Raw genomic sequence first — 27,123 nt, forward strand, 5'->3', positions numbered from 1 at the left:
GAAGCTACTTTTAAGAATTTTGTTCCCTTGCTCTTTCTCTTGAATCATTGCATTTACAACTTGGAAAAGCCATAGGAAAATTTCCAGAGAGATACAGCGGATCAGATTATTTGATATCTATCTTTCGATCTTCCTACCCGAGAATTTTAAGACCTCGGGATCACCACTCAACTTCAAGTTGAAGTTCCTTCTCCTTCGTCAAAGGAATGGTGCTTGTGTGCCTCACGGAGAAACTGCTCTCAGTTATATCATGCCGATGAATGTATGTTCTCAAGTTAATTTTCAAAAAGTTATAATTTCATTCAAGATTGTATTGGTAAGGAGTTCGCGATCATCATGTTATACAAGGCGCAGATAGCAGTGGGGCTGCCTATGATGTTTCGAGTTGAAAATTGCGAGTATATCACGTTAAAACCATGCAAGTGAAAGTACAGCCAATACCAGCCAATGCCAGCCATTAGGCTCATATTATTCGGTTGTAAGTAGATTCAATTCACCGATCACGGTAAATATACTAGGTGTGGCTGATCGGTCCCTGACGAGGGATATCCACTTCGATGCACGGACCCAACCTCCCCTCCACAAAAGGCCACACCACTCTTTGCTAGTGCCACATTCCGCACACAAGTAGATTTATGTTACTTCCCGTTTGACTGATTGAGCAGTAAGACATTGAAGCATTGAACACGCTAAAGCCTAGTAACCAGAAGCCCGTCCTGGTTAGCATTGACGAGATGCCTGATCAGCCTCGAATAATCTCGGTAGAAGAGGAGATCAATCTTCTTACTATCGATGCAAAGGCTCTACAAGACCTTTTAAATCAAGGCAAAGTTACAAGCTTGGATCTTGTTACGAGATATTTGGCACAGATATCCCAACACGATGGGAAGCTTCACGCCATGATTCGGACTACGCCTCTTGATTTGCTGGAGGCAAGAGCTAAGTTGCTGGACGAAGAACGAGCGTCAGGAAAAACGCGTGGGCCATTACATGGCATTCCTATTCTCATCAAGGTCAGTCCTGTCGTGTATATGTGTTTACTATTATTGACACTGATCCAGGACAACATCGCCACTCATCCAAGCCTTGGATTACCAACTAGCGTCGGAAGCCTGGCCCTTCTAAGCTCGAAACCAAAGAAAAGCGCCTACATTGTTGACCAGGTATATCAGTATCCAAACTGATAATAAGCACCCTCTACTCTCAAGAAATGAACTGATGGTAATTAGCTTATTGATGCCGGGCTTGTCATTCTTGGAAAGGCTAACCTTGCCGTGAGTCATTCTAGGTCACCTTGCCTATTCTATCGAATATATCTAGATAGCTAATCAAATGAATTAGGAATTTGCCAATGCAAGGTAGCTGGTTACATATTGATTTTTGGATTGGATTTGATTTGAAAAACTAACATGCTGTATAGAGGATCTGATATGCCCAATGGTTGGTCTGCAGTTGGCGGCCAGACACAATCCGCTTATGTCCGCGGTGGTCTGGACCCAAATGACTCCCCCGAGGGACATTCAGTCAGTCCAATGAAACTAAGACTTTTTCATGTTACATATTATTGACCTTGAATGCTTTAGAATCCGTCGGGGTCATCCACAGGCTCTGCTGTCGGCGTTTCTGCCGGGTACGCTCCAGTCGCTATCGGAACAGAGACTGATGGATCGCTTGTCAGCCCAGCCGGCCGCGCAGCATTATACACAATCAAGCCGACGATTGGACTTGTCTCTCAAGATGGCATAATTCCCATCTCAAGCAACTTTGATGCAGCTGGACCCATGACAAAGTCGTCTTACGATTTAGCTGCGCTCTTAGATATCCTTGCCTCAAAGTCAGGCTCAGATTCTTTCACAGCCAGTCTTACCGGATCATGGTCTGATATATCCGTGGCTGTTCTCGATCCGGATGTATGGCAGAAGCCGGAAGCCAAGATGGGGCCCGTAGATGGAACCCAGGATCAAATTGTACGTTCCAATTTGAAGAAAACACCTTTCATGCTTTATTAACGCTGCTACGACCATCACAGACTCGCGATATCCGCCAAGCTTATGAGGTAATCAAAGTGAAGGCAAAGAGATTCGTGGAGAACATCGAAATGATATCCCCAGATGACATCAAAATTGACGGAGAAAGCTGTGAATGGACGATCATCCGTATGTTCTTCATATTGAGCCAGCCCTGCAAAGTGCTAATGAATAGTTACAGAGGCCGACATGAAGCCCCAGATTAACTCTTACCTGGAAGGTCTTGAAGAAAGCGAAGTGAGGTCCGTCGCTGAAGTGATTGACTTCAATGAGAAACATGCCGATCAAGAGCTTCCTTCACGTAAGATCTCGCCTATCATTTTATCTCAATTTGAATTGGCTGATAGTATCCATAGACCATCCTCGACAGGACAATTTAATTGCCAGCCAAAACAAGATCATTTCTCCTGAAGAATACGACCGAAATTTATCGTATCTCAGAGAAATGGGCCGAGAAAAAGGGATGGACTTGGCGTTGGAGCGCTACGGCGTGGATGTTATACTGGGACCCATTGACAGTACCATCTCGTCTTTGGCAACAGCTACAGGTGAGTCAATGACCACGCCAAATTTGAAAGCAAGCATGGTGACATAATCAATTAAATCTTTGCCTGTAATAGGTTATCCGCTTTGCGCAATGCCCCTTTCTTACCTCGACTACAATGGACGCCCGTTTGGCGTGGCAGCTATTGCGAGGAAAAACCAAGAGGCCCTTCTGATTCAGGTCATGAGCGCTTGGGAAGCCACATTTCCTGTTCGTAAACCTCCTCAGCTTGATGATCTATAGTGATCCTTCTGTGCCTCCGGGTATATGAAGTAGAGCTCATCATAACCGCAGCCGCATGTTATCAGTGAGATGTTCTCTTTATATTTTATATTTTGTCATTAGAGTTCATATAGTTACAAAGGTGCCAATGGGCTACAAAGCCGCTAGGTGTGCCTTGATTTCATCAAATATGCTGCCTCGCCTTAGCAGGGACTGTTGGAACGTCGCCTTTTCTCTCTTCATAAGATATGTCCACCTCTGTTATCTGATGAATAACGCTTGGATCGTAGTTTTGGTGATTCAAAATGTGACTCGTATCCATATCGTCGCTACCTTCATCAATACCAGTGTGTTTGCTAGTCGCACTGTTGTCGCAGGCAGCTTGTTTTCCATGTACAGTAGTGGTAGTCAATGACTCCAGCGCGTAATCAGGATGTGAAGTTTGGCCATTGTATTTTTGCAGATGATAGGGGTTGATTTGGTTATAGTTGGAAGTTTCGTTCGACGTGCTTCGGCCGGCCAGGGATCGGTAGAGGGGTCGTAGGGCTGGTACGCTGACACAGATCATCGTAAGGGTAATTTCAGAGTTGGTCCAAATTGCTGATTCGGTTACAGCATCTGGCGTCTATTAGAAGTGTCTATGATATTGGTCAATTTAAAGAACTCACAGAGATAGTCATCAGAGACTGCCAAAGCATCGAGCCCTGTGGTGCGAACGATGCCGCAAACGCCAGCACTAATAATACGTTAGCAAATAGTTTGAAAAGCCACGAATGATTTGAAAAGAGAAGAGAAGGTATTAACTCACATAATACCCAAGCTCAGTGACAAGCAGATGTTCACCTTCTCCTTGAACTTCATGTTTAATCCCCACAGTGCGTACCATGGGAAAATTGCGAGGACAAAGTCAAGGATAGCGGACCAAGCTTTTTGTTCATATTAGCCATACGAACTTCAGCGTGAGAGGAAGGAGGTGAGGAATAACTCACAACATATCACATATGAGATTTTTACCAGATCTAAAGGACAGCTTTTTGATGGGACGCGTAAGTCCCAAAGCGATCGGGAAGGGGTACACTGATTCAGAACACTGATCGCCTGGAAGACTCCCAAGAACATGATACTGGCTGTCCAAAACCAAAGGAATACTATGTGCCACCTCTTCACCACAATTCTCATCAAGAAAACAGAAACAGCACACTTGCTCGTCCCCATCGCAAGAGAAATGACAAGCTGACCAATTAGCAGGAGTAGCCTTCCTTGAGAATCTTGGTGGTGGCTCAGTTGATTCGCGTGTACACCCATTCCATACATAGCAGATGCTGTGCACAACGCAACGAAACCCGCCATCAAGCCCTAAAGAGAGGTAAGAGATGAGTACAAATTCCGAGAAAAAAGATGTGGATTTCTTGGCCAACTGGAAGACTTACCCAAGTTACGACAAGTAAAGCATCATCCCATCCAACATTGTTTCGGACGACCGTTCGTGTGTATATCCTCAAAGCAACAACGATCAAAGTGATAACTACTTCCATCCAAAGTACCCCGACTAAAACGGGCCCTTCACCGCGGAGACCCATACTGAGATAAATGACCAACGAGCTGCAGCTTATCGCGTTGCAGAATAGCGGTATTTAGACTCGCGGGACATGAGTCGTGATACAATTCAAACCACAGAACCATCGGAATGTCGTCAGGGGAAGGTACTTAGGTTAAAGGCCACTGACAGGAGTGCAGTTTTTCGGACTCCAGGCCTTTACTCAAACCTTGATTTCAGATCGTCATATTAGACACGAATTTAATTTTTGCTAGCGAATATTCCGTAGGATGGTAAAGCTACTGTAGAAGGAAGAGCCCCGTACTTGAGAATTTCGCCTGTAAAAGGTTCGATAAAGCCCCGGGAGTGCGGTCCAGGGGATTTTCCTACAGACAAAAGGATCGCATGGTTCGAACAGGGTTCCACCAGCATGCATAACTACGCAGTACAGTGAATACGAATAATATTCAAGTAGGGCTCCGGCGGCGGGAAGGGACTTGCAGAGATCGTCGTTTGTTAGGGCCGAGATGGCTCGAATAACTTGCCTGTTTCAGTGGGATTCACTCCCACAATGAAATGAAAGGCAATAAATTTACGCGCAAACTTTTACATAGCGACGAAAACTTCCCGAGTTCGACCCACTGAAATAATCCTTAAAGGGCCCCCAAATTGATTTCCAAACAGAGTATTAGTTGAAGCAAACTGGCTCTAAGTGGAACCCCATTCATCGCACCCTCGCTGATCGGAATAACCGATAAGAATCTAGCAAAGGGATTCGATTTACATAATAACTAGCGCTGAAATAAATTTGGTCTAGGGCTTATAGAATCACCTAGGGGTATGAGGCAATTGAAAATGAGGTGCGACGCAAGATGCAGGACTCAATGCGATCTTCTTGATGCATAGTCAGAAAATAAACATGGCATCAGAGGAAGCATGATTGAACAAAGAACAAAGTTGATCATGCATTTAATTGAGTTGGAGGCGTTGGGGAAGTATGGTAGGATCGACATTCCCGAACCGCCCATCTGATTTGAATGGACGCCCCCATCTGGTACGAGCCGTGTGAAGGATCAAACTCAAATCGGCGCCGTCGAAAAGGATTGGAGTCAATCCAGAGCCCCGCTAGGGAGAGGTGGGTAACTGGTCATGCCCTGCTGATCGCATCTAGTTTGATAAGATTCCCGAGACTTTCGGGAGAGTTGGACATGATTGGACAGATGGAAAGTCTTACGTTCCCCATATCCCGCACTTCCCCGGGCTAACGCTTTGCCTTGACAGGCATAAACTCTTACACGTTTTTCACTCATGAAGGATGGCAGACGAATTCCCCTGGGCGATAATACTACTTAACAAGATGTAGGCATGGAGCTATTCATTCATCCCTAAGGCTTGTTGTATCAATCAAGAGAGTCCCGGGAAATTAAAGGTTTCAAGCATTCTTCCATCATGATCTACTGTGGATTTTTAGGCAGGCAAAACTTCAGAAACACTTCAAATATTTGTCTTTCAGCTGGGCAACCTATCACACTACGTAAAATTATGGGGCATATTCGAGTCAGCCCGTGAAAGGAGACATGTGTGTATACTGTTCTCTGTAAACATTAGATGAATCCACTGATCGGCCCAATCTTTGCGCTTCCTTCAGCTGAATGGACCCACAATGCTAGACGTGGCCACTACGGAGTACGTACGTGTGTATTGTTGAGGTAAATTACACCCGAATCTTCTTTCTAGGTAATTGACCGAAGTTTAGCCTTAGCATTGTATTGCCTAACGGTTCACCGTTTTCTACGGAGTACAGATGGAGTACAGAAGCCCATTCATCCGAGTTCTGCGAGAACCAAATTTACTTCCACGAGGGTTGGCGTGGTGGAGAGCCTTGTGTACTAGGCTACCTGTACAAATATATCCCTAACATTACAAATGATAAGATTTGTAACAGAATTTGAAATATCCGAATGTTGACACTGTGGCTCCTGTCACCTATCCATAAGGGAGGGCCCGGGGCTAGGCTATCCGAAATTCGAGAAGAGGGGCTGGTGGTATTACCAAAGCATGTACAGCATGTCTATGAGTGGGCCCCAAGTTTCAATCCCCAGTTTTGTTACAAATTGATTCAGTGGGCGTAACTCAGGAGACGTTATACAGTATACGCGATTTAAAGTTTTTGTACATAGTATTGTGCGCCGTGGCCCAGATCATGGAGTTGATTGGAAAGAGAATGGGAAAAATCAGCACTTTCAAATTATGTACCTGCAAATTATCTGAGCACCATTCTAATCTATCATCATTATTGGCGCATCCAGGATGACCGTCTTCAATCTAATCATTTTACCTCACCATCGTTTTCTTCTAGCCCGTGCCGACGATATAAAATCATTTTAGAGCCTCATTAGAGCTGCTATCTTCAGCAGCAAGAGCATCCTGGAGGTCAATGCCAACAGTATCACCGAACTTAGCGTTGATCTCTTCGAGACTGAGTCCCTTGGTCTGAAAGGAAAAATTAGTTAGTAAGAGCTCGAAGTAGACACTCGAATGGGTAGGAATAAAGGAAAAACATGTACCTCAGGGAAATAAAACATGAGCACGATTGTGCTGACAACCGTAACTGCAACGAAGATCATGTAGTATCTCCAGCCAATGTTGTCAAGGGCCACTGACACAGGAGCGGCATATGCGACGGCATTTGCGAAAAAGCTGGCGTAAACAATAGTCGCACCTTCACTGCGCAGATGTGTGGGCCAGATTTCGGATCCATACACATACGCAGTGCATTCGATTGTGGACGTGAAAAAGGCGCCGAAGATGAAGTAGAGAGCAACAGCAGCGTTGACTCCCGGCATGTAAGTGCTGTCAAGATAATACTTCTCAAGTCCACCCATGATACCAATGATTAAAGCACTTCCAAACCCACCGATGACTGAATCCTTGTTAGTGTAATTCTATATGATATGAGATGAGATAACATACCAAGAAGTCTGACTCGTCCAACTTTATCCATAATTAAGACGTTGATACCACACCCGATGACTGCACATACAGTCCAGACCACCCCAAGGCCTAGCTGCATAGTAGTACCGAAGCCCAAAGCCCCCATCAATGTAGGAATTAGATTGCCGATTGTTGTGATGCCAGTACCCTGGCCCATAACCCACAGGAGAATAGAACAAAGAGCTCTCTTCCGGTGGCTTGGTGTGCAGGCAATGTAAATAAATCCTCCAGGCGTGTTCTTTTCGATTTCGACTTGAGCTTTGATCTGTTTCAACTCAGCATGAGCAAAGGCGGCTCCTTTGTCGTCTTTGGTACTATGTAAGTACTCCAACACCTTTCTGGCCTCCTCTTCGCGACCATTCTCCATCAACCAGCGGGGGGATTCGGGGATCAAAAAGAGAGTCCCAAGATACATCACACCGAGTCCAGTCAAGATGATAAAGATACAGCGCCACTGCACAGGGTCTTTGACAAATGAGAAGGCAAGTGCAACCACAGCAGCCAGAATATACGCAGTGACGGTACCAACTCCATGCATTCCCACTAGAAGTCCTCGAGTGTGAGGTGGTGAAACTTCACTCATATACACGGGAGTATTCGCAAACACCATTCCGGATCCAATACCACATAGAACACGCCCGGCTATAAACATAGCGGCATTAACAGATCCAGCCTGAATAGCGCCCGAAATAATGACAAGAACAGCGGCTGCTCCATTGGCGATGCGACGGCCGAATTTGTTGGATAAAGGAGCCTGGACAAGGGCACCAATTAAAGCTGCACCAAGAAATCTGTAGGTACATATGATCAGTACGGGCATAGCTGGTAGAATGGAATCTATCTCTTACCCTCCCAGCATAGCATCCTCCAGTGAAGCTTCGTCGGAGCCGGATAAGAACTTCAGAATAAAAGTTGTCTGCGAAAGAGACCCGGAGAGTGCATTTGCGGCAAAACCGTAAAGAAACCCCCCCAGACAGGCAGTGATGATAACCTAATTCTGTCAATGGGAGCTCTTTCCTTGTACATGACAAGACTCACCAGAATGTTAACCCAGGTCGTCTGCGGATGCTCATGAGGCGCTTTAAAGCTGCGATCATCAGAAACAGAGCGAGAGTTTTGTGACTCTTCGATCACATCATGATTTTCCTGTCCCATTTTTGCGACTGGAAAACGAGAGCAATCAAAGTGAACAGAACGGCAAGTTGGAAGATAAAAAAAATTCTCACGATATTTCTTGCATGATATATGAGAAAAAAGGGTGGAGATCACATTAAAGTCGGCATTTCTACTATCCGCTAAAAAAGCCCCCTTATTCCATCTTGGTTGCCATGCATATGGGACTTTCACGCTTCTCGTTCTACCATAAAATGCAGGATCCAATGGAAGCAGTACTCTATGGTAGCCCTGCTCCACATTTGCTGCCGATAAGTATGGCTAGCAGGAAGTCGTTATTTGGACCTATAGCACCGCTGTTACAAATATGCATAACGGCCCACTTGAGGATGTGGCACTGAATCATATGAGATGGCCTTTCCAGATTTTCTTGACAAAAAGGCCAAGGAAAAGGTGAAAATACAGACTAGACTTGAGCTAAGCTAGCCTTGCCACATAACGGCCGATCTCATGCCAATACAAGAATCATGGGTGGAGCAAATGGGTCACCTAAAGTGGATCATCGCGCTAACGCATCCTTCTGTCTCATCTCCACAGCGGCTTATGTGTTTGTACAGGATAGCAGGCTATGAGAGGTCAAACAATACAGATAATTCCTTGCACACACTTTCGAAGGGGAACAGGATGGAGTGGGTAAGTACAGTCGGTTATTTCGGTGTGGAGAAAAGAATGGGTCCTGGAGCGCCACTATATTTTAGTTGCGCACATGGCAAACCTGCTAAAAACTGGCAAGAGAACGATTTACTGCTTCTTACGGGATACGATAGTAGATGATGATACGGGGTAGGCGGTTGGTAATCCATAAAATCGTTATTTTCTAGAGGACAAAGTGGGCAAAAATAATAATACTCAATAATAATCATACCGAGTCGACAAAATCAGGTAATGCCGATCGTGACTTAAATTGACGGTGACCTCCCTGTATCCCACGAACTGTCTTAACTACCCCTCCTCAGACTCAAGAACCCGATAGCCATAATGGAAGTACCCGAAGCTCCTGTCTTCCCTTTACTCAAGGGGAAAGTTGCAATTATAACCGGTGCCGCTCAAGGCATGGGCAAGACGACCGCAGCCGTTTTCCTACAAGCTGGTGCCAAAGTGGTAATTGCGGACATTAAGACCGATCAAGGCGAGGAGGTAGCAAAGGAGCTTTCTGCTCTAGGCGACGTGCGCTTTGTGAAAACAGATATTTCTAAGTCGGACGAGGTTCAGAATCTCATTGCGCAGACGGTCAAGGAGTTTGGACAATTGGATGTTGCAATCAATAATGCTGCTCACTATCCCGACAACAGTCCTCTGCTTGACTTCAATGAAGATACTTGGAGAAGACTGATGGATGTTACCTTGACTGGTACGGCACTATGTGTGAAATATCAAATGCAACAAATGCGAGAACAAGGAACAAAGGGATCTATTGTGAACATTGCCTCTATCAATGCATTCTCACCCGAGCCCAATATGCCCGCGTATACTACGGCTAAGCATGCGCTAATCGGATTGACCAAGCATGCCTCCAACGAGGGTGGTCCTTTGGGTATCCGGGTGAATGCTATTGCACCGGGTCCAATTTTTGTAAGTTGATTAGAGTTCCGTCTCTGATGCAAATCAAGTCTTGGCAGAAACTAACAAAGAATAGAGTGAGATGTCTGCGGCTGCTTTAAAAATCATGGGAACGACCCCCGAGGCGTTCGCAGCAAAGGCCACCAGTATGAGCCGATTTGGACAAGGCCACGAGGTGGCACAAGGATCTCTCTGGCTTGGCTCAGATTGTTCATCATACGTTAATGGGGTATGCTTGCCTATCGATGGTGGAGCCTTGTCAAAGTGGTAGATAAGTCCGTAATCCAGGAGTATCGCAATTTGCCTTTCGGTAAAAAGCAATGTTGAGTCCACGAAAATGAAGTGTCTTTTTTCTTTCCCTTTTCGATTAGTTTACTAGCCGTACTTTTGGCATTTTCGAGTTCTATCTTCTGCGGTGGATCCGAAATCAAAATAACTGCGAAAGGAGTCCCGTACATTCTGTAACAACTTCCGTACATAACACAAAATACGAAGTTCAAATTAAATTGTATGATAAAGCCCCACTAGATATGTGGCGATGAATAAGTGTTTCCTCTGGAATTATTTTCTCTAATTCCTGCGGATACCTTCCTTCCGCAGTGACAACGCTCTAAAACTTGAAGTCTGGACATTTAGCATCATCACGAGGATCAATGGCCCGTATTTTTGATGGAAAGCTTGCTCTTGTGTCTGGTGCATCGCGAGGTAATTTCAATCAGAAAGCTTATTTCGGAAGCCTTCTAACTCGAATTCCAGGCATTGGTGCCGGTATCGCTCTTAACTTCGCTAGCAAAGGCTGCAACCTAGTATTGAATTATACCTCCGAGTCATCTGATACCGCCGCTACAGACCTTGCTACAGAGCTTGAGAAGACCTATGGCGTTCAAGTCCTTTCCATCAGGGCAGATATCTCATTGCGTTCAGAATGTGAGAGAATGATACAAGCGGCCAAAGACAAATTCACAGACACCAAGTCTGGGAAGTTTCAAATCGACATAGTGATAAATAACGCCGCAATTGCATTTACCGGACCGTTTGAGGAGGTCAAAGAAGACGAATTTCACCGTATATATGGGGTGAACGTTCTGGGACCAATTTTGCTGACAGGTGCTTGCAAGCCATATCTCCCGACCGACCGGAGCGGCCGCATAGTCCTGCTATCAAGCATAAACTCCAAGGTGGGCACGGAACATACAACTCTTTACTCCGGAACAAAGGGTGCTATTGAAGCTATGACCCGCGTTTGGGCGCGTGAGCTTGCTGAGCGAGCGACCGTTAATTGCGTAAATCCTGGGGCTGTTGCTACCGGGCAATACCTGGTGGCACCTGACCATATTAAGGAGATAATCGCTCGATGGAATCCTCTCACCCCATTGGCACCTGCCCGTGAGGATCTCGATACCCCTGAGCTTATTGAACATGGCGACAAGTTCGGAGGTCGTCCAGCGTATATCCATGAGATCGCCGGTATTATTGCGACTATTTGTAGTCCTGAATTTGGATGGTCAACTGGAGGTATCATCTCTGCAAATGGTGGGCTCTCCTTCAGTATTTGAAAAAGCAATTGCGGGTTCAAGATAACAATTCTAAGCAATGAAAGTTCAAAATGTTACTTTGACAGCCAAACAGCATACGGCACATGTGGAAGCCCTCGCATATAATGAAGCCAATGATAAATCACTCGCGCTCTATGTGGCTGGTCTGATTTGTTGCAATGCATGTATCCCGCAAATTAGAAGTAAATTTGGATGGACACCTGCGAATTTAATTGAGTTTTGTGAATTAAAACCGCAAAAGATTGTGGTCAGATATAGGTCACGTACAGTTGGAATAGGATTATATTAGCAAACACTAGTGAAAAAAAAACATGGTAGTGCTTATAGGTGATCATTAAAGTTTCTGAGTGTTGAAAGTGAGCAGCCTGGTTCAGGAGAGCCACCTGAAATAGGAAGGGGAGAAAAGGGTAAGAGTATAATAATTCTTTTACGGGAATTGCCAGAAGTATCCAAATCCGCCTTTTCAAGTCCCTCAACCAGTAAATTGATGCTGCTGCTTGAAGGTCGAGGTATACCAGCTCGTAGTAAAGTGTCCAAGTGCTTGGAGGCTAAAGTGCTATTTTTGGTGGTGGATGCCTTTTACCTTGCTTTTTCGAGGCCTGAAGAACAGTGAATGAATGTCAAGTCTCCTTAGTGACTGAATAATTTTCTTACAGGAAGATGTAGGAATAAAAAATCATACTTGCTCATCCAGTGTGCTGTTCAAAGTACTTCGGCGTTATGTCGGATTTAAAGCGTGCAGGCTCGGCTTTGGCGGAGTTACATTCGGAGATCTCGGTTTTCGAGGAATAGCTATCATTCATGACATCCCTGCTGTTTCTTCGTCGGACTTGGAACTGAGAAACTCTCAATCCCCAATCTAATTCCACAGATCTCCGAGATAGAAATGCTATCCCCGAACGCAGTTGATCGTGACTCAAATTCTCCGCCAGGGGGTGCAGTCAATGCAGGAAAACGTAAGCGGAAGGTCTACTCGTGTCATGAATGTCGACGACGCAAATTGCGATGCGACCGGGGCTATCCTTCATGCAACAGATGCCAGCGAACAGGCCAGGCAGACGCCTGTATCTATGATGGGCCACCTCCGAAGCGTGCTCCATCTGAAACTCCTACGCGTTTAGCCGCCCGGACCCCAGTGGTTATGCCGGAAGCATCTACACATGAAGTTCACCGTCCACGAATTGGCCCTTCTATCAGTGCTGGCAGACTGTCGAGTAATTTGGAAGCAGAACGGAACAATGGAACGTGGCAGCTACTTAGTGCAAGGTCAGCACCCGTCTTTCAGTATGAAAATGAGCGGCCTCATGTTAAGGATGATAACGAAGAGCCTGTTTTGGAGAGCAATCGTCAGGACTCCATTCGCACTGTGATCTTCCGCGGAGAGAACTTTCGAACTCAGTATTTTGGTGGAAGCAATCCAGCTAGTCTAATAGGCCATGTAAGTCTTCTGACGATGATAGTTTTGGTGGGATTTACTAAGATCATTCGAGTTCCCGGAACTTCGTTACTTTATGAAGGACGCTATAAGAAATCACAAATCTCTTTATAGAGTTCAGCATGACTTGAAGAACAGGCATAAGAAATGGAAACTTGAGAAGATTAACACCCTATCCACTCCCCAGTTGGATTTCACATATCTTCTTCCATCACAAAAAACAATCGATGAATTGGTACATCTTTACCTTGATAATTTTGAGCCGATATACCGCATAATCCACATTCCGTCTTTTTGGAATGAGTATGTCAAGTTTTCTAGTGACCATCAATCGACATCGTCAGCGTTCGTGGTCACTATCCTTTTAATAATGGCTGCCGCAAGCTGCATTGTTCGCAATGATCAGATTCGATATATGGGCGATAGCTCGCTAGCTAGAGAGCGGGCAGTCATGTGGATCGAGGCATCCGAATCTTGGTTAAGATCTCACAGCCAGAAGAATATTTACTTAGCCGTGTGGCAGATCCGATGTCTTTCAATTCTTGCAAAGCTGGTGAACACAGTGAAGAAAAAGCGCCATTGGACTGAGGCTGGGACACTAGTAAGAGAAGCAATGGCGGCAGGCTTTCATCGTGATCCGTGTCTTCTAGGGGAGAGGATATCGGCCTTTGATAGAGAAATGAGACGTCGTATGTGGGCAACGATGACTGAGCTGGAGCTCCAAGCTTCAACTGACCGTGGAATGACCTCAACGTCGGCGGGAATTTTTAGCGACACCAAAGGCGTCCTGAATATTGAAGATAAAGATTTGACTGATGAGCCAGTGGAATTGGTCAATCAGAGACCCATTACCGAGTATACTACAAGCTCGTTTCTCTCCTTTTCAAACGCGAGCTTCTCCTTGCGAGTAACATTAAACACGGTTGTTAATGATATTAGCTCTTCAGTAAAGTATGAAGAAGTCATGCATTATGAAGAGCTTATCACCAAGGCTTTGCAAGAGCTTCCCTCGTGGGAATCGATTCAGTCTCCCTCAAACAGCGGCTCTCTCTCTTTACTAGCACGGTCACTTCTCGATATTCAACTACGGCAGTACTTGATCATGTTGCATGGCCCATTTGCTCGTCAATCAGAAAGCACTTCACGGCATTCTTTATCTCGAATGATTTGTTTTGAGGCTGCCGCTAGTATTATTGACCAGCATAAACGGCTCAACGAAACCCACACATCCGCCCTGTTATTGCTTCGACATGATTATTTTCGCGCCGCATTAGTGATATGCCAGAACTCACTCATTTCAATAAGCCTTCGAAGTGAGTCAGGGCCACTCTATATGAATAACAGAGCTCTGCTAACTTTCTTAGATGACGTCCTTTTGAGTTCTAATACTCCTATATTTTTTGAATATATAGAGAAGGCGCTTGCTTTGCTCGAGGATCGGATTGTACAGCTTGGCACCGGATATACTCACCATTGGTATATTTCGGCTGGGCGTGCTTTATTGAGCTTGACCTGTTCTCCAGAGCAGTCGACCCAGGAGGGCGAGCAGGCGGTCGATCGAGTTGCAAGGCAATACTACAGGGTAATGGCCTCACAGGTGGATATAGAACTGGCAAAAGAGAAAATTATGACCCTACCAGATAATGGAGTGCGTGTCTTCCAAGTCCCCTTACGCTAAACCTTCACTGACTCTTTCTAGGAAAACGCGACATACGATCAATCAAGGTCTCCAAATGATTTAATGGATAATTTCAACTCGTCCCTCGATGACCCAAATGCACTTGATGTAAATGTAAGTGTAAGTGCTTTGCTCTTTTGACTACCTAACTGACCTTTGTAGTCTCTTTTTGAGCACGGCATGGATAATTTCTTCGGCGATCCAGAGGTTTGGGTATTCGATAGTCTTTACCCGATGGGAGTATAACACGTGCACAAATGAAATTATCGTCTTGCATCACCAGTTCACCAAATCCTCCAGTGTTTAAAGGTCGAACATATGCATTTACTGATATTGGTACTTCTGACCAAGGTTATATGATGATTTCATGATGTCTAGCACAGGGACAGACTAGTTAGGGCAGACGACGGAATTTACATGTATTGCCATATATTCGACTAGATTTAAACATATTAAGATGTGACATTAAACAGATTCTTCATGGACAGCCAAAGTCTCAGACTTTTCTCCCTTCATGGTATCCACGATATCCGCAGGGCTACTCACTAAAGCATCTTCGCCGTCAAAAATCACTGCGATTTGCTCTAGAGAATAACCCTTCGTTTCGGGATAATAGAAGAAGGCCGTGCCGCCGAACATAGATAGGACAGCCACAAATACAAAGTAATATTTCCATCCAATCGCGGCGAGTGCAATTGGATTAACAAAGGTGTTGAAAAACATGCCCACGATAGCAGCCACCCAGGTGACTGTTAAACCACGGGATCGGAGTCGGAAGGGCCAAATTTCGCACGGATATGAGGTAAGGAAGGGTGTTCTGGGAAGAAAAATTAGCAAGGTTCAAGCCTAATTAAGTGATGACAAGAGATACTCACAATGCTATACAATACCCAGCGAAGAAGATGAAGAGAAATGCAATGACCGTGCCTCCTGCACCGCTATCGCCATTGGTGGCGTATACCCCGGACAAAGCTGTGACAAGTACATAACTGACGAACATGACACCAGCGGAGGTAAGAAATAGTGGTCGGCGCCCAAAGCGATCGATAAAGAATGCTCCCAAAGCGGCGAAGATCAGATCCCACACTTGCAAACATGCGGAAATGAGTGTTTGATCTTTGACCTGGGTGACTCCGACAGAACTGAGAATCAATGAAAGGTAGTACGAGATGACACCGTTTCCGACCCATTGAGAAAACAGTCCAAGGGTTATAGATATCATCAAACGACGGCGATTACCTGGCGTCTTGACCATTTCAAGATAACTGCCGTCTTCGTTCGCCTGTTGCTCTGCGCGAATGGTAGAGATGATCTCTTGAAACTCGTAGTTGACCAGCGGCGAGCTAGAGTCGCCAGCTGCATGATATTGAGTGAGAATATCACGGGCTTCGTCTTCACGCCCCATGGACACAAACCATCTGGGGCTCTCCGGGGCGAGAAGAAACCCTGGAAGTCCAACTATGGGTACTAGAGCCTGAAGGACGGAAGGTAGTCGCCAGGCCCAAGAAGATCCGTATGTCCGAGAAGCAAAAACAACAAAGGCAGCGACAGTTCCACCGACGTACCAGCCTGACATGAAAAGACCGTTCAAAATGCCACGGTGAGTAGGGTAAGCGATTTCATTGATGAGTAGAGGAACAGAATTTCCGAAAAGGGCGGAAGCACCCCCCAAGAAGAATCTGGCAAGCAGAAAGGTAGTTGTGTTTGGTGCTGCAGTCTGGAGAGCAACTCCTAGTGTTAGGAGGCAATACCCTACGTAGACGCCGGGCTTGCGACCGTATTTGTTGGCAATCCATGAAGCGCTTGGGTAACCAATACCACAACCGAGCCAATAGATAGCATTGATCCATCCAAGCCAGGCTCCTGCCGGGTTGTTCATGAACGCTTTCCATTGGTCAAGTGCCTCGAGACCGTTCATTAATGATCCATCGTATCCGTTAGCTGATGAGTACATCACCAGCGAGATGATGATAAAATTGAGATGCAAGAGATGACGCTGCTTGTACCATGGCCCAGCATTTGCTGGAAGAACACTCAAGAGAGGGTCGACGCCATGTGATGAGGGCATCGCCCCCGTGGAAGCCTTGCTAAGGCCCATTGTTATGACAGAAAAGAGGGAAGAAAGAACGAACCCCTGGAAAGGTATAACCGGATGTGTAGCAATCGGGACCAAGACCCAGACGAGTAAATAGGGAGGGATCAACACCCTTTATGTATAATTCATATCCGAGCATAACAAATACGCCGCTAAACCCTGGCAGCCTTTTTGGCCTCGATTTTGTCTTTTCCAGGTGCCATTGAACTTTCCGAATTCTCACGGATTGCACAGTTATTTCCGGGACAAAGTGAGTCAATCGAATGATAGTGGGCCAATGAAAACCGGTATTCTGTCGGGAACAGATGACTTCGTCGTCACCCGATCCTCTCAAGTTACCCCAGTTTGCTAGTCCCCAAAGAACTTGTGGGAGAAATGTGTGGGGATATGGGGACATCGCACGGTCGGGGACAGGCCGGGGTCGGTATGGGCACCGAAAACTAGCGGCACAGAGACGGAGAAACGGAGAAACGGAGACGGAGAAATGCCCAAGCAATTTAAAAATCGGGTTTGGGAGGTTCCCGTGCAATCATCTCGGTCCACCAAGTGGAGACTGTTATGGTAGGACTCCTGGTGGGCTTGGATTTCGGCAATCGTCATGCGAGATCGGGCGCGAGTTGCATTTGCAGCCCGCAAAAAATGACCCATGAGCATTTACAAATGACAGCTGAGGCCCGGGGACCTTGCTGGGAAAGTTCTTCTTGCATACCTTGTCTCCTGAGGTGATCTTTGGACAAAACAAACACAAGATGACGATCGTGGTGAAGAACACTGATGTTGCTGGGGTCGACGATGACTTCAAGGAAATCGCAAATGCTGATATTGAGAAACTTCTCAAACAATTGACACAAGAGGAGAAAGTGGCCCTGCTAAGTGGTAAGATATTAAAACCAACCTAGACCATCGAAACGAAACAGAGAGTCAGCTAACAGGAGCAACAGGGGAGGACTTCTGGCACACGGTCCCTGTCCCTCGTCTTGGAATCCCTTCAATCCGTCTCTCTGATGGCCCCAACGGTGTTCGTGGAACACGATTTTTCGGCAGTGTCCCAGCGGCCTGTCTACCGTGTGGAACAGCAATTGGCGCGACGTTCGACCGAGACCTCGCATTAGAAGTCGGTCACTTGCTAGCGGCCGAAGCAAAAGCGAAAGGCGCACATGTTATTCTGGGGCCGACAATTAACATTGCGCGCGGTCCATTGGGCGGACGAGGCTTTGAGTCCTACTCAGAGGATCCATTATTATCCGGTATTCTTGCTGGGTCTTATTGTCAAGGGTTAAAAGAGCGAAACATCAGTGCTACCTTGAAACACTTTGTTTGCAATGATCAGGAGCATGAGCGGATGGCAGTCAGCTCTATTGTCACCGATCGGGCATTGAGGGAAATTTACTTACTTCCCTTCATGATTGCTATTTCCCTGGGAAAGCCAGATGCTATTATGACAGCTTACAACAAGGTCAACGGGACACATGCAGCTGAGCATCCAGGACTCTTACAAAATATTCTTCGTGATGAATGGAAATGGGATGGGCTAGTTATGAGTGACTGGTATGTCAGGGCCCCAAAATTTACCATGACACGCTAGATAATTCTAACATTACACTTCTTTCACCCAGGTTCGGAACGTACAGTACCTCCGAAGCTGTGAATGCAGGCCTTGACCTTGAAATGCCGGGCCCGCCAAGATGGAGAGGCTCAGCACTCACCCACGCCATAACTGCAAACAAGGTCCCCCTTGCAGCATTGAATGCCCGCGTTCGCGCAGTCCTAAAACTGGTCCAAAAAGCAAGCAAGTCAGGAGTTCCTCAGAAATACCCAGAAACACAATTAAACCGCCCTGAAGACAGAGCGCTCCTGCGAAGGATTGCTTCGGAAGCCATCGTTCTGTTGAAAAATGACCAAAACATCCTCCCACTGAACAAGAACAAGAAAGTTGCTGTCATTGGTCCCAATTCTAAGATCGCTACATACTGTGGTGGTGGGAGTGCTGCATTAAATCCATATTATACTGTTACTCCCTTTGATGGGATATCTCAGTCTGCCACAGCAGACGTCGAGTTTTCACAGGGCGTGTATGCCCACCAGATGCTTCCAGTCTTAGGGAAGCAGCTTCGCACTGAAAGTGGGGAGACTGGCTTCAAGCTGAGTATCTTCAATGATGCCCCCGGCGTACCTACAAGGAAACCCCTTGAAGAACGACATGAGACAGATGGAATGATTATTTTCATGGACTATAGCCATCCACAGCTGGCGTCAATCTGGTACGCTGATGTAGAGGGTTACTTCACACCCGAAGAGTCTGGTCTATATGACTTTGGCCTTGCCGTCTATGGAACGGGCAAGCTCTACGTCGATGGACAGTTGCTTATCAACAACGCCGACAAGCAAACCCCCGGCACAAGCTTCTTTGGCTGCGGAACAGTGGAGGAGACCGGGTCTTTAGAACTCGTCGCTGGCCAGAAGTACAATGTCCTCGTTCAATGGGCATGCAGCAAGACAAGCACTTTCAAAGTTCCTGGCGTCGTTGACTTTGGCAATGGAGGCTTCCGTTTCGGTGCCTGCAAGCGACTCCAGCCTCAAACCGGCATTGAGGAAGCTGTCAAAGTGGCTGCAAGTGTTGATCAAGTAGTCCTTGTGGCGGGCCTAAGTGGGGAATGGGAATCAGAAGGCGAGGATCGCGCTACAATGAGTCTACCCCCTCACACGGATGAACTCATCGCAAAGGTCTTGCAGGCGAACCCAAATACAGTGGTCGTTCTGCAAAGTGGTACCCCGGTGAGCATGCCCTGGATCCATGATGCTAAGGCCATCTTACATGCCTGGTATGGAGGAAATGAGACCGGTAATGGTCTGGCTGATGTGATTTTTGGTGACGTGAATCCATCTGGCAAGCTACCTCTCACATTCCCGAAGCGTATTCAGGATAATCCTACTTTCTTTAACTACCGCTCTGAAGGTGGAAGGGTTCTCTATGGTGAAGATGTGTACGTCGGATACCGGTACTATGAGGGATTGGACCTTGAGCCTCTTTTCCCCTTTGGACATGGTCTCTCCTACACAAGTTTCGAGATCTCGGACTTGACATTAAGCAGAGATTCAAATACTGCTTTACAAGTCAGTTGCAAGGTGCGGAATACAGGTCTCAAGCATGGTGCCGAGGTGGTTCAGGTATACGTCGCGCCTGTTTCACCTCCAATCAGGCGACCTATCAAAGAGCTTAAGGAATTCCAAAAGGTCCTTCTTAAAAGTGGCCAAGAAAAGACAATTACCATTCCATTAGATATTGTTCGCGTGACAAGTTATTGGGATGAGAAGACCAACAGCTGGTGCAGTCATGAAGGAGCCTACAAAATCCTAGTGGGAACCAGCAGTCGAGGAACTTTCCTAGAAAGCTCGGTAGACATAACCGAGACAACAAACTGGACTGGTGGATGGTAAAAAAGAAAAATGAATCTTTGAACCTCAAGTTATAGACAAGAGCTTAGATGATCATACCTTAGAGTAGAAAGAAAATATGTGATTCCCCAACAAATCAATTCTTAGCCACCCGATCCGTATCAACCCATGACTGAAAGTGCAAAGTATTCATACACTCGCTTCGATCCAATCTCGACAATATTTCCGTAGACTGCCGAACATAACCCTCCATCCGTTTTGATATCGGATCATCAACACCAAAAGGACAAGCAAGAAGACCGGTCGAAATATCGCGCACTTTATTCGGAAGATGTAACCCATTAGACTCTAAACTGATTGCGGGCGAATTGTAAATAATGGCAAACAATCTAGAGCATAATTCATCTCGATATTCCCATATTTTCCTTTGATCAATTGAGTCTGATGACCACCCCTGTACTTCAAGATGAGACTGAGCTGCTTCAAGTTGATCCATCATAAGGCTTTGGAGCCACATATGAGTGACATGGATATTCACACGTATCGACGCGAATGAAAGCTGGGTTTGATGTGCATCCCCATGATCATCCATGACTAAATTGTCCGTTTTCTCTGGTGTCCAAGCTCTGAGAATATCTGGTATGTCGTCAAGTATACCACTCAAGTCTCGTAGGCGTTCTTGAAAATACTTTATTTGGGTGTGTGGATTTTGAGCCCGAACACAGGGACACGGCTCCTCAACGGCTTTCGGACACGGAGATCTAATTGCAGCCCAGAAGACGCGGGAATGCAGAATGAAGCCTGTCTCTATGCAAAAGGTCGGCTTTTCTGGTAATAGGACCTCATTCTCAAATATCAATTCATCCGGTAACTCCAGCGGCATCAATTCCTCGTGATTAATAGAATGCAGAACATCAGGGTCCAGATAAGACACCACATCTCCCCGAAGACTTTGTAATGTTCCATGTCTGTTATCATGTTAAAATTGGATTCGGCCATAAAACACAATGACAGTTATATCCAACAATTTGAAAGAACTCACACATAAGAATAAAATAGCAACCAGAAAGATTTCTTCCTCAGCTGCACCTCTATACAATTCAACCCCCTATACTCCGAAATCTGATGCAGTTTCAACAATCTCGCCAACTGAATCGACTCAACACTCAACATCCTCCACCAATTATGATCACCCAACTGCAAAAAGGCAATCGGAAATAAAAACGAAGTTGCGAATTTCTGAAAATTCAACTCATCGTAATACGACGCCGTTCTCAAACTTAAACACTTTTGATAGCAAAGTTGCACCATTTCTCTTCGTGTTTCGAATCTCAACGGTGGATCATGCATTTTATATGCTTGGAATCTACTTTCCATTGTTGCCACGACCAATGCAGCGATGGAAACGGTTAGACAGGCAAATCCTTCATCTTGGGTCTTTTCCCTCAGACATTTCTTAAAGGATGGCCTATGTACAACGGGTACAAGGGGATAGATGTAGCGTAGGTAGTCTGACATGATGGTCTCGAATAAATTTCGGTCGCAGAGGTCATCTGTCCAGTATCCTGCATGAGTCGGGATATTTGTAGAAGTTCCAGTTTCTCTATTTTCATATTAGAACTTGATTTCCTATATCAATGAAAGGTTTAAGTACCTTTTCTTGGGCCCACGGGCCTTTGACGGGGATAGAAATGTACAAGAGAGATTCAGCCGCTCGCATCGTTGACATCGAGGCGGAAGCTCGGGCTGCGCATTCGGATTTGATTGAAGACACTTTACTTTTCGCTGGCGGCATATATCGCATGCTTGTGTTGAAAGATCTACACGGATTGAAGCATTATTCTTTGTCTGTGCTTCTTGTGCTGGGGATTGAGCCATCTTATTGGTAGGTGGTCAGAGTACAGACAGGTACATGATGGAATGGATCAGATCGGGATCAAAGCAGGCCACCTCTTCGCCAAGACCACCAATCATGTCACTTTGTTCAAACTATAAAGCGCAACCAAATCAAATCATATCTTTTTTCAAAAGAAACAATCACAACTTCGCTTTAGGTTTTTCATTCTCATCTTTTGAAAATCGATACACGACTTCCTCGAAGGAGTTCACTGCGAAAACGTAGAACCACCGTAGTTGCCCTTTGCCGGTATTCACGATTCCGTGCTCCGCATCGCCCGGGATAAAAACTGTTGCTCCGGCATTGACTCTGCTCTTTTCGCCGTCGATTGTAACCTCGCCTTCTCCTTCTAGGATGTGGTATATCTCTGGCTGGATGTGTCGATGGGCGCATAGATGTCCTGCTTCCGTCGGGCAAACGGCGATACCTGCGCAAAGATCGGCTGTAGTTGTTCTTGGGGCAGAGAAAAGGGTGTGCCAGGTTACGTTGCCGTATTTGGGATCCGAGAAGGATTCAAGTGGAGTCACTTTTGTGTATGCTGGTGGTAGGATAATGGGTTGTTGACTTTGGTTCTGATTCTTGTTCTCCATATTGTGAATGGGCTTCTTTGATTTGGTGGCAGAGTTCACGAGGTGCGCTGAGGGGTATAAATTGATTAATTGATTAAATTCCTCTTCGGCCTTTTTATAATGATAAAATCTGGCAATCTTCACTTGGATATTTCATTATCTCGATGGTTTATGGCGTTCTACATTGTGATTCGCCACATCTGCATCAACCCCGCGTATGCCTCATGCAAGATGGGGTAAGATTTCCTCTTTTGGAGGGTAAGTCCCTTTACGAATTGCAGCATGTGGGCTGATGATAGGTGATTCAATGATATGTTAGGCAGTCAAAATCTAGTCGCCTTACTTAAATACGAAGGAAAGAGTCTTTGAAAACGGTCACATTCATACGATTTCAAGAATGAAAGTCATTAAGCTGGACTACAATTATCGAGCTATAACTTGAATATTAATCTCAACACCATCTATGCGCTAATACCATCATTCTCTCCCCGTCTGAATGCCAAGCTAGAATGAGAGTGGAACTCAGGGTTAACTGTTGGGATGAGTAAACCTAGGAAACTTTATGCTATGTCGAAATAGAAGGAATAGAAGGAAGGAAACAAAGTTGGAAAACTTGATGAGTAAATGAGATTGATATAAAGAGAAATTGCTAGGCATAGGACCCGGATACAATCCATAATAAAAAGGAGAATGTCTCAGAAGGAAAGTTCGGGTACAACGCCTTTCTTCATTCCTTCCTCGGTATTATCGTAATCTCAAAGCAACAGGATGTAGATGATGAACCTTGGCCAATTTTCATTGGAGATGCAGGTCTCTCTCTGGATGGATAGATCCTTAAGAGAGACGGGGTATGTAGCTGACAACAGCCAAAACAAAAAGATGAATGACACGAAAGACAACCGATAAGGACCCATTCTCGAGGAAAATATAGCAGTAAACAAAACGACACGCAAGGGGTAATCAAAATCACCTTGCACGAATGGAAAGACAAGCAATAAAGAAAATGAAAAAAAAACCCAATAAACAAACCCAGATCTGAGATGAACCAAGAATGCACCTGTAAGGCAAGTACAAGACAAGATCAAGACTCCATGATCATGCAATGTGAAAAACAACTAAAGGAAAACGTAGTCACATCAAAAGTTTTCGTCAACATTAAAAATACCGGGATCGGCGCCATCGGATGCCTTCTGTACGCCAGTCATACGCTGATCTGTCGAATTTGTGGGCCGGTGTGACCTCCACGACTCGGACTTAAGGAGCGTATCTTCATCCATATCTTCCTCCTCTTCCTCATCGTGATCAAGGTTGACATGGTGGTCGATTGAGCTTTCATTCACAAATGTAAAGCCCTTGAAATTAGCCTGCATGCCGGGTGACAGTGGTGTACCCGCGGGCATGAGTCCATTGGCCAAAGCAGCGGCACGATCATTCAAGGACATGTTGTTTTCAAGGGCATTAGTGAATTCAGGGTCAAAGTTGGAGGTGTCGAGATCGGATTGAAGCTTGGGCTTGAATGGTGGAATCACTTGTTTCTTGCAGAGAGCATCCCAATCAACATCATGGAAGAATGGATGTGCTTGGAGCTCGGCAGCATCGCCGTTGGCACCCAGTCGATGCTTGGGGTTTCGGTTGAGAAGACCCTTGACAAAGTTACGACCCTCGGTACTCAGGGCATCTCTGGGGAACCGCACCTTGCCGAAAGCGATGTTTTTATACATCTGTTGGGTATCCTCGGCATAAAAGGGGCTCCATCCGCAACACATCTCAAAGACCAATACTCCCAATGACCAGAAATCAACCATCTTCGTGTAACCTTGCTCATCCAGTAAAACCTCTGGAGCAAGATACTCGGTCGTACCGCAGAATGTGTTGGTAGTATCGTTTTGGGTCAAGTTTGCCTTGGACAGACCAAAGTCACACAAGGCAATGTGACCATTGGCATCCAGCAGAATGTTCTCTGGCTTGAGATCCCGATACACGATGTCATGGTCGTGAAGATGTTGCAGGGCTAAAATCAGCTCGGCGATATAAAATTTGGCCCGAGCCTCTTGGAAGCGGCCTTCGCGTTGAAGGTGCCAGAACAATTCACCACCGGACATGTAATCCGTCACTAGGTATAAATCGGTTGGAGTCTGGAAAGAAAACTTGAGACCGACGATGAACGGCGATGCCGCCATCGCCGTGCGTACCAAGATATTCCGTTCTCCGAGAGTATGAATCACCTCTTTCTTTTGGATGATCACCTTCTTCGACAGAACCTTCATAGCATAAACGCGCTCAGTGTCCTTCTTCTTCACTTGGTAAACTTGACCGAATGTTCCCTTTCCAATCAGCTTCAGAATTGAGAAATCGCTCGGTCCAACCTGCTTGCGCTCGGTCATTTCGAAGGTCATCGTAAGATAGATTTCACCTGAAACCTGGTTATCTCCAGCACCACGGGCGACTAAAGGGAACCATCCTTCCAGTCGACTGTGATCTTCCTTGAGGTTAATGCTAAGGCGGACATGGCCCAAGAAGGCTTCTTGATTATGACGGTCATAGACAGTGACATCAACTTCGGACTGGTCACCAAGAACATCACTAGAGATATGTTAGCAAATCATGGAAACAATGTGGGGGGTTGAGATTATGGGGACATACAAGACAGCTGAATGATCCCAGTGAGGATCTGTTACGGGGGCCTTGCCCTTCTGCTCAAATCCGTCCAAGGAACTATTATGACTATCCTGTCGGCATTTCATGGGGATAGCCATCGGACGACCAGCCTCGGCATCGGACTCAATCTGGCGTCGCTGTCTCTCGTCCTCCTCTTCACCATCCTTGGTACCCTTCGAGATATACTCATTCCATTCAAAAACACACACACAATAAGGGTCCACACTTGGGCGTAAGCCACGACCTTCGGAGATTTTCACGGTAAGCTTTCCCTTCAGCGGGGCAACAGGTGGACCATTCGAAGGGGAGGGTTCGCGGGGGAAGGCCTCATCGAGTTTCATTGTAATTTCATCGGTTGAGCTCTCCCGTTCCGGTTGGGGCTCTTCACGGGGTGCCGAAGTCACGGAAGTCACGGACTTTTTGTCGTCATCATTTGACAAGGCACGAGGGGTGAGCGGCGGGGTATTCTTTAGACGCACCGCATCGGATGCGTTTCCAGTCAGCTTTGTAAGATTCTCGGAAGATATGGAGAAATGCGGTTGTTCGTGTGCGAGTAAAGGTGCTTGAGTAAGGGGACACGCATCTTGTGCATTGTGTGGGAGAGATGGATTGGAGAAGTGTGAAGCAAGTACGGGGTCGTCAGAAACGCTAGAAACTGGCAGGGAAGTTTGACGGCGGGAAGGTGATTCATGGGCAGGAGTGAGGTATTTTTTTAGGGTATTATAGATCGACCCCGCAGTCATGTCTGGACTCGAACTGAGATCCATCTCATCTGACTGCAATAGAGAGTGTGGAGGTGTAGGCAAATTTGCCTCGATCTTCTTAGACCCTTCCTCTCGATCCAAGACGACGAATGATTCGGGAGAAATGCTAGGCTCTGGGATATCCGTGGATTTCACATGGCAAGGCCATAGCCGTGGTAGACTCAATTTATCGCCGGAGAAGGAACCAACCTGAAAGTAGTTGTGCATGATGGAGGGCAGACGCTTGTCCGCGGGATCCGGTTGAGGTGTAGAGATTCCAGTAGGCGTAGATCCATTCGACCCAATCTGATCGGGAATTTGCTCCGGGGTTGCTTCAGAAGCCGGGCTAACAAATAAAGGATCATGTCAGTGATTTTTGAAGTGGAATCTTGGAATGGATAGCGATTATTTGTATTAAGATAGTAGTGGGGTTGGTCATAGTGGGGTGGGAAGTGCAGTGCGACCGGGTTCATATGCAGATAGCGGGAGAACTCCGGCAGCCCGGTGCGCAGATGCAGGATAAGAACAGTTGGGAGAAGCAAGCATAAAGACTCTCTCTCTCTCTCTCTTCTTCTCTCTTTCTCTCTTTCTCTTTTCTGTAGTGTCTTATATTTCCCCACGCTCTGGCGGGGTTTTTGTAGCTTTTCCTTTGTGTCTCCCGAACAATGATGGAATGCGGTGAAGAAGAGAGGAGGGGTTCCCTCGAGCTGGGACATATATGGCCTCGAAGATTCGATAACCAGCAAAAGAGAAGTATCACAACGCTGATGGCTTACCTCGAGGGTTTCAAATCCACCTCGTGCAAGTCGTTTCCGGTTGACGTAGTAGCCATTGCGTTTCCATTCAGCAAGTGCTCCTCCGCCGAGAAATAATCAAATTTTCGGTAGGGAGGGAGGGGAAACTTGACTGAGAGCGGGGGCGGGGGGGCGGAAATAAGAGATATGGAAAGATTATCGATGGGGAAAGAATCGGAGTGGAGTGGTAGGATGAAGTGAGAAACAAAAGAATCGGAATCCTCCTTAGAAAATGGTAAAAGAAA

At 46.1% G+C, this 27,123-nt stretch overlaps 10 protein-coding genes across 10 annotated transcripts; 5 read left to right on the top strand and 5 right to left on the bottom strand.

Moving 5' to 3' along the window:
- Positions 1-447: 447 nt before the first annotated feature.
- On the top strand, positions 448-2,814 carry N7478_013208 (uncharacterized protein; the record flags this gene model as incomplete). The annotated part of the gene is made up of 11 exons (XM_056929418.1): positions 448-478; positions 670-1,013; positions 1,062-1,163; positions 1,230-1,274; positions 1,342-1,358; positions 1,421-1,523; positions 1,584-1,967; positions 2,030-2,156; positions 2,209-2,328; positions 2,384-2,575; positions 2,648-2,814. 11 exons carry the CDS (start codon positions 448-450, stop codon positions 2,812-2,814), a joined length of 1,632 nt encoding a protein of 543 aa, XP_056772780.1.
- A 163-nt stretch (positions 2,815-2,977) lies between these two features.
- N7478_013209 (uncharacterized protein) lies at positions 2,978-3,654 on the bottom strand (the record flags this gene model as incomplete). Its single annotated transcript, XM_056929419.1, has 3 exons — positions 2,978-3,411; positions 3,462-3,529; positions 3,602-3,654. The coding sequence occupies 3 exons, from the start codon at positions 3,652-3,654 to the stop codon at positions 2,978-2,980; spliced, it is 555 nt and encodes a 184-aa protein (XP_056772781.1).
- A 3,055-nt stretch (positions 3,655-6,709) lies between these two features.
- Positions 6,710-8,479, bottom strand: N7478_013210 (uncharacterized protein; the record flags this gene model as incomplete). Its single annotated transcript, XM_056929420.1, has 5 exons — positions 6,710-6,823; positions 6,898-7,253; positions 7,304-8,115; positions 8,173-8,315; positions 8,363-8,479. 5 exons carry the CDS (start codon positions 8,477-8,479, stop codon positions 6,710-6,712), a joined length of 1,542 nt encoding a protein of 513 aa, XP_056772782.1.
- A 996-nt stretch (positions 8,480-9,475) lies between these two features.
- N7478_013211 (SDR family NAD(P)-dependent oxidoreductase) lies at positions 9,476-10,328 on the top strand (the record flags this gene model as incomplete). Its single annotated transcript, XM_056929421.1, has 2 exons — positions 9,476-10,069; positions 10,134-10,328. 2 exons carry the CDS (start codon positions 9,476-9,478, stop codon positions 10,326-10,328), a joined length of 789 nt encoding a protein of 262 aa, XP_056772783.1.
- A 382-nt stretch (positions 10,329-10,710) lies between these two features.
- On the top strand, positions 10,711-11,613 carry N7478_013212 (SDR family NAD(P)-dependent oxidoreductase; the record flags this gene model as incomplete). Its single annotated transcript, XM_056929422.1, has 1 exon — positions 10,711-11,613. One exon carries the CDS (start codon positions 10,711-10,713, stop codon positions 11,611-11,613), a length of 903 nt encoding a protein of 300 aa, XP_056772784.1.
- An 886-nt stretch (positions 11,614-12,499) lies between these two features.
- On the top strand, positions 12,500-14,972 carry N7478_013213 (uncharacterized protein; the record flags this gene model as incomplete). Its single annotated transcript, XM_056929423.1, has 5 exons — positions 12,500-13,051; positions 13,104-14,361; positions 14,413-14,696; positions 14,748-14,840; positions 14,889-14,972. 5 exons carry the CDS (start codon positions 12,500-12,502, stop codon positions 14,970-14,972), a joined length of 2,271 nt encoding a protein of 756 aa, XP_056772785.1.
- Positions 14,973-15,191: 219 nt separating this feature from the next.
- Positions 15,192-16,824, bottom strand: N7478_013214 (Major facilitator superfamily domain general substrate transporter; the record flags this gene model as incomplete). The annotated part of the gene is made up of 2 exons (XM_056929424.1): positions 15,192-15,543; positions 15,602-16,824. The coding sequence occupies 2 exons, from the start codon at positions 16,822-16,824 to the stop codon at positions 15,192-15,194; spliced, it is 1,575 nt and encodes a 524-aa protein (XP_056772786.1).
- A 746-nt stretch (positions 16,825-17,570) lies between these two features.
- Positions 17,571-20,259, top strand: N7478_013215 (beta-glucosidase; the record flags this gene model as incomplete). The annotated part of the gene is made up of 3 exons (XM_056929425.1): positions 17,571-17,697; positions 17,721-18,369; positions 18,438-20,259. 3 exons carry the CDS (start codon positions 17,571-17,573, stop codon positions 20,257-20,259), a joined length of 2,598 nt encoding a protein of 865 aa, XP_056772787.1.
- A 1,995-nt stretch (positions 20,260-22,254) lies between these two features.
- Positions 22,255-22,704, bottom strand: N7478_013216 (cupin domain-containing protein; the record flags this gene model as incomplete). Its single annotated transcript, XM_056929426.1, has 1 exon — positions 22,255-22,704. The coding sequence occupies one exon, from the start codon at positions 22,702-22,704 to the stop codon at positions 22,255-22,257; it is 450 nt and encodes a 149-aa protein (XP_056772788.1).
- Positions 22,705-23,819: 1,115 nt separating this feature from the next.
- schA (serine/threonine protein kinase SCH9) lies at positions 23,820-26,916 on the bottom strand (the record flags this gene model as incomplete). The annotated part of the gene is made up of 3 exons (XM_056929427.1): positions 23,820-25,266; positions 25,327-26,430; positions 26,861-26,916. 3 exons carry the CDS (start codon positions 26,914-26,916, stop codon positions 23,820-23,822), a joined length of 2,607 nt encoding a protein of 868 aa, XP_056772789.1.
- Positions 26,917-27,123: the final 207 nt, after the last annotated feature.

This window comes from Penicillium angulare (assembly GCF_028827245.1).
Source record: "Penicillium angulare strain IBT 27051 chromosome Unknown utg000012l_segment0_segment0, whole genome shotgun sequence".
Lineage (NCBI taxonomy): Eukaryota > Fungi > Ascomycota > Eurotiomycetes > Eurotiales > Aspergillaceae > Penicillium > Penicillium angulare.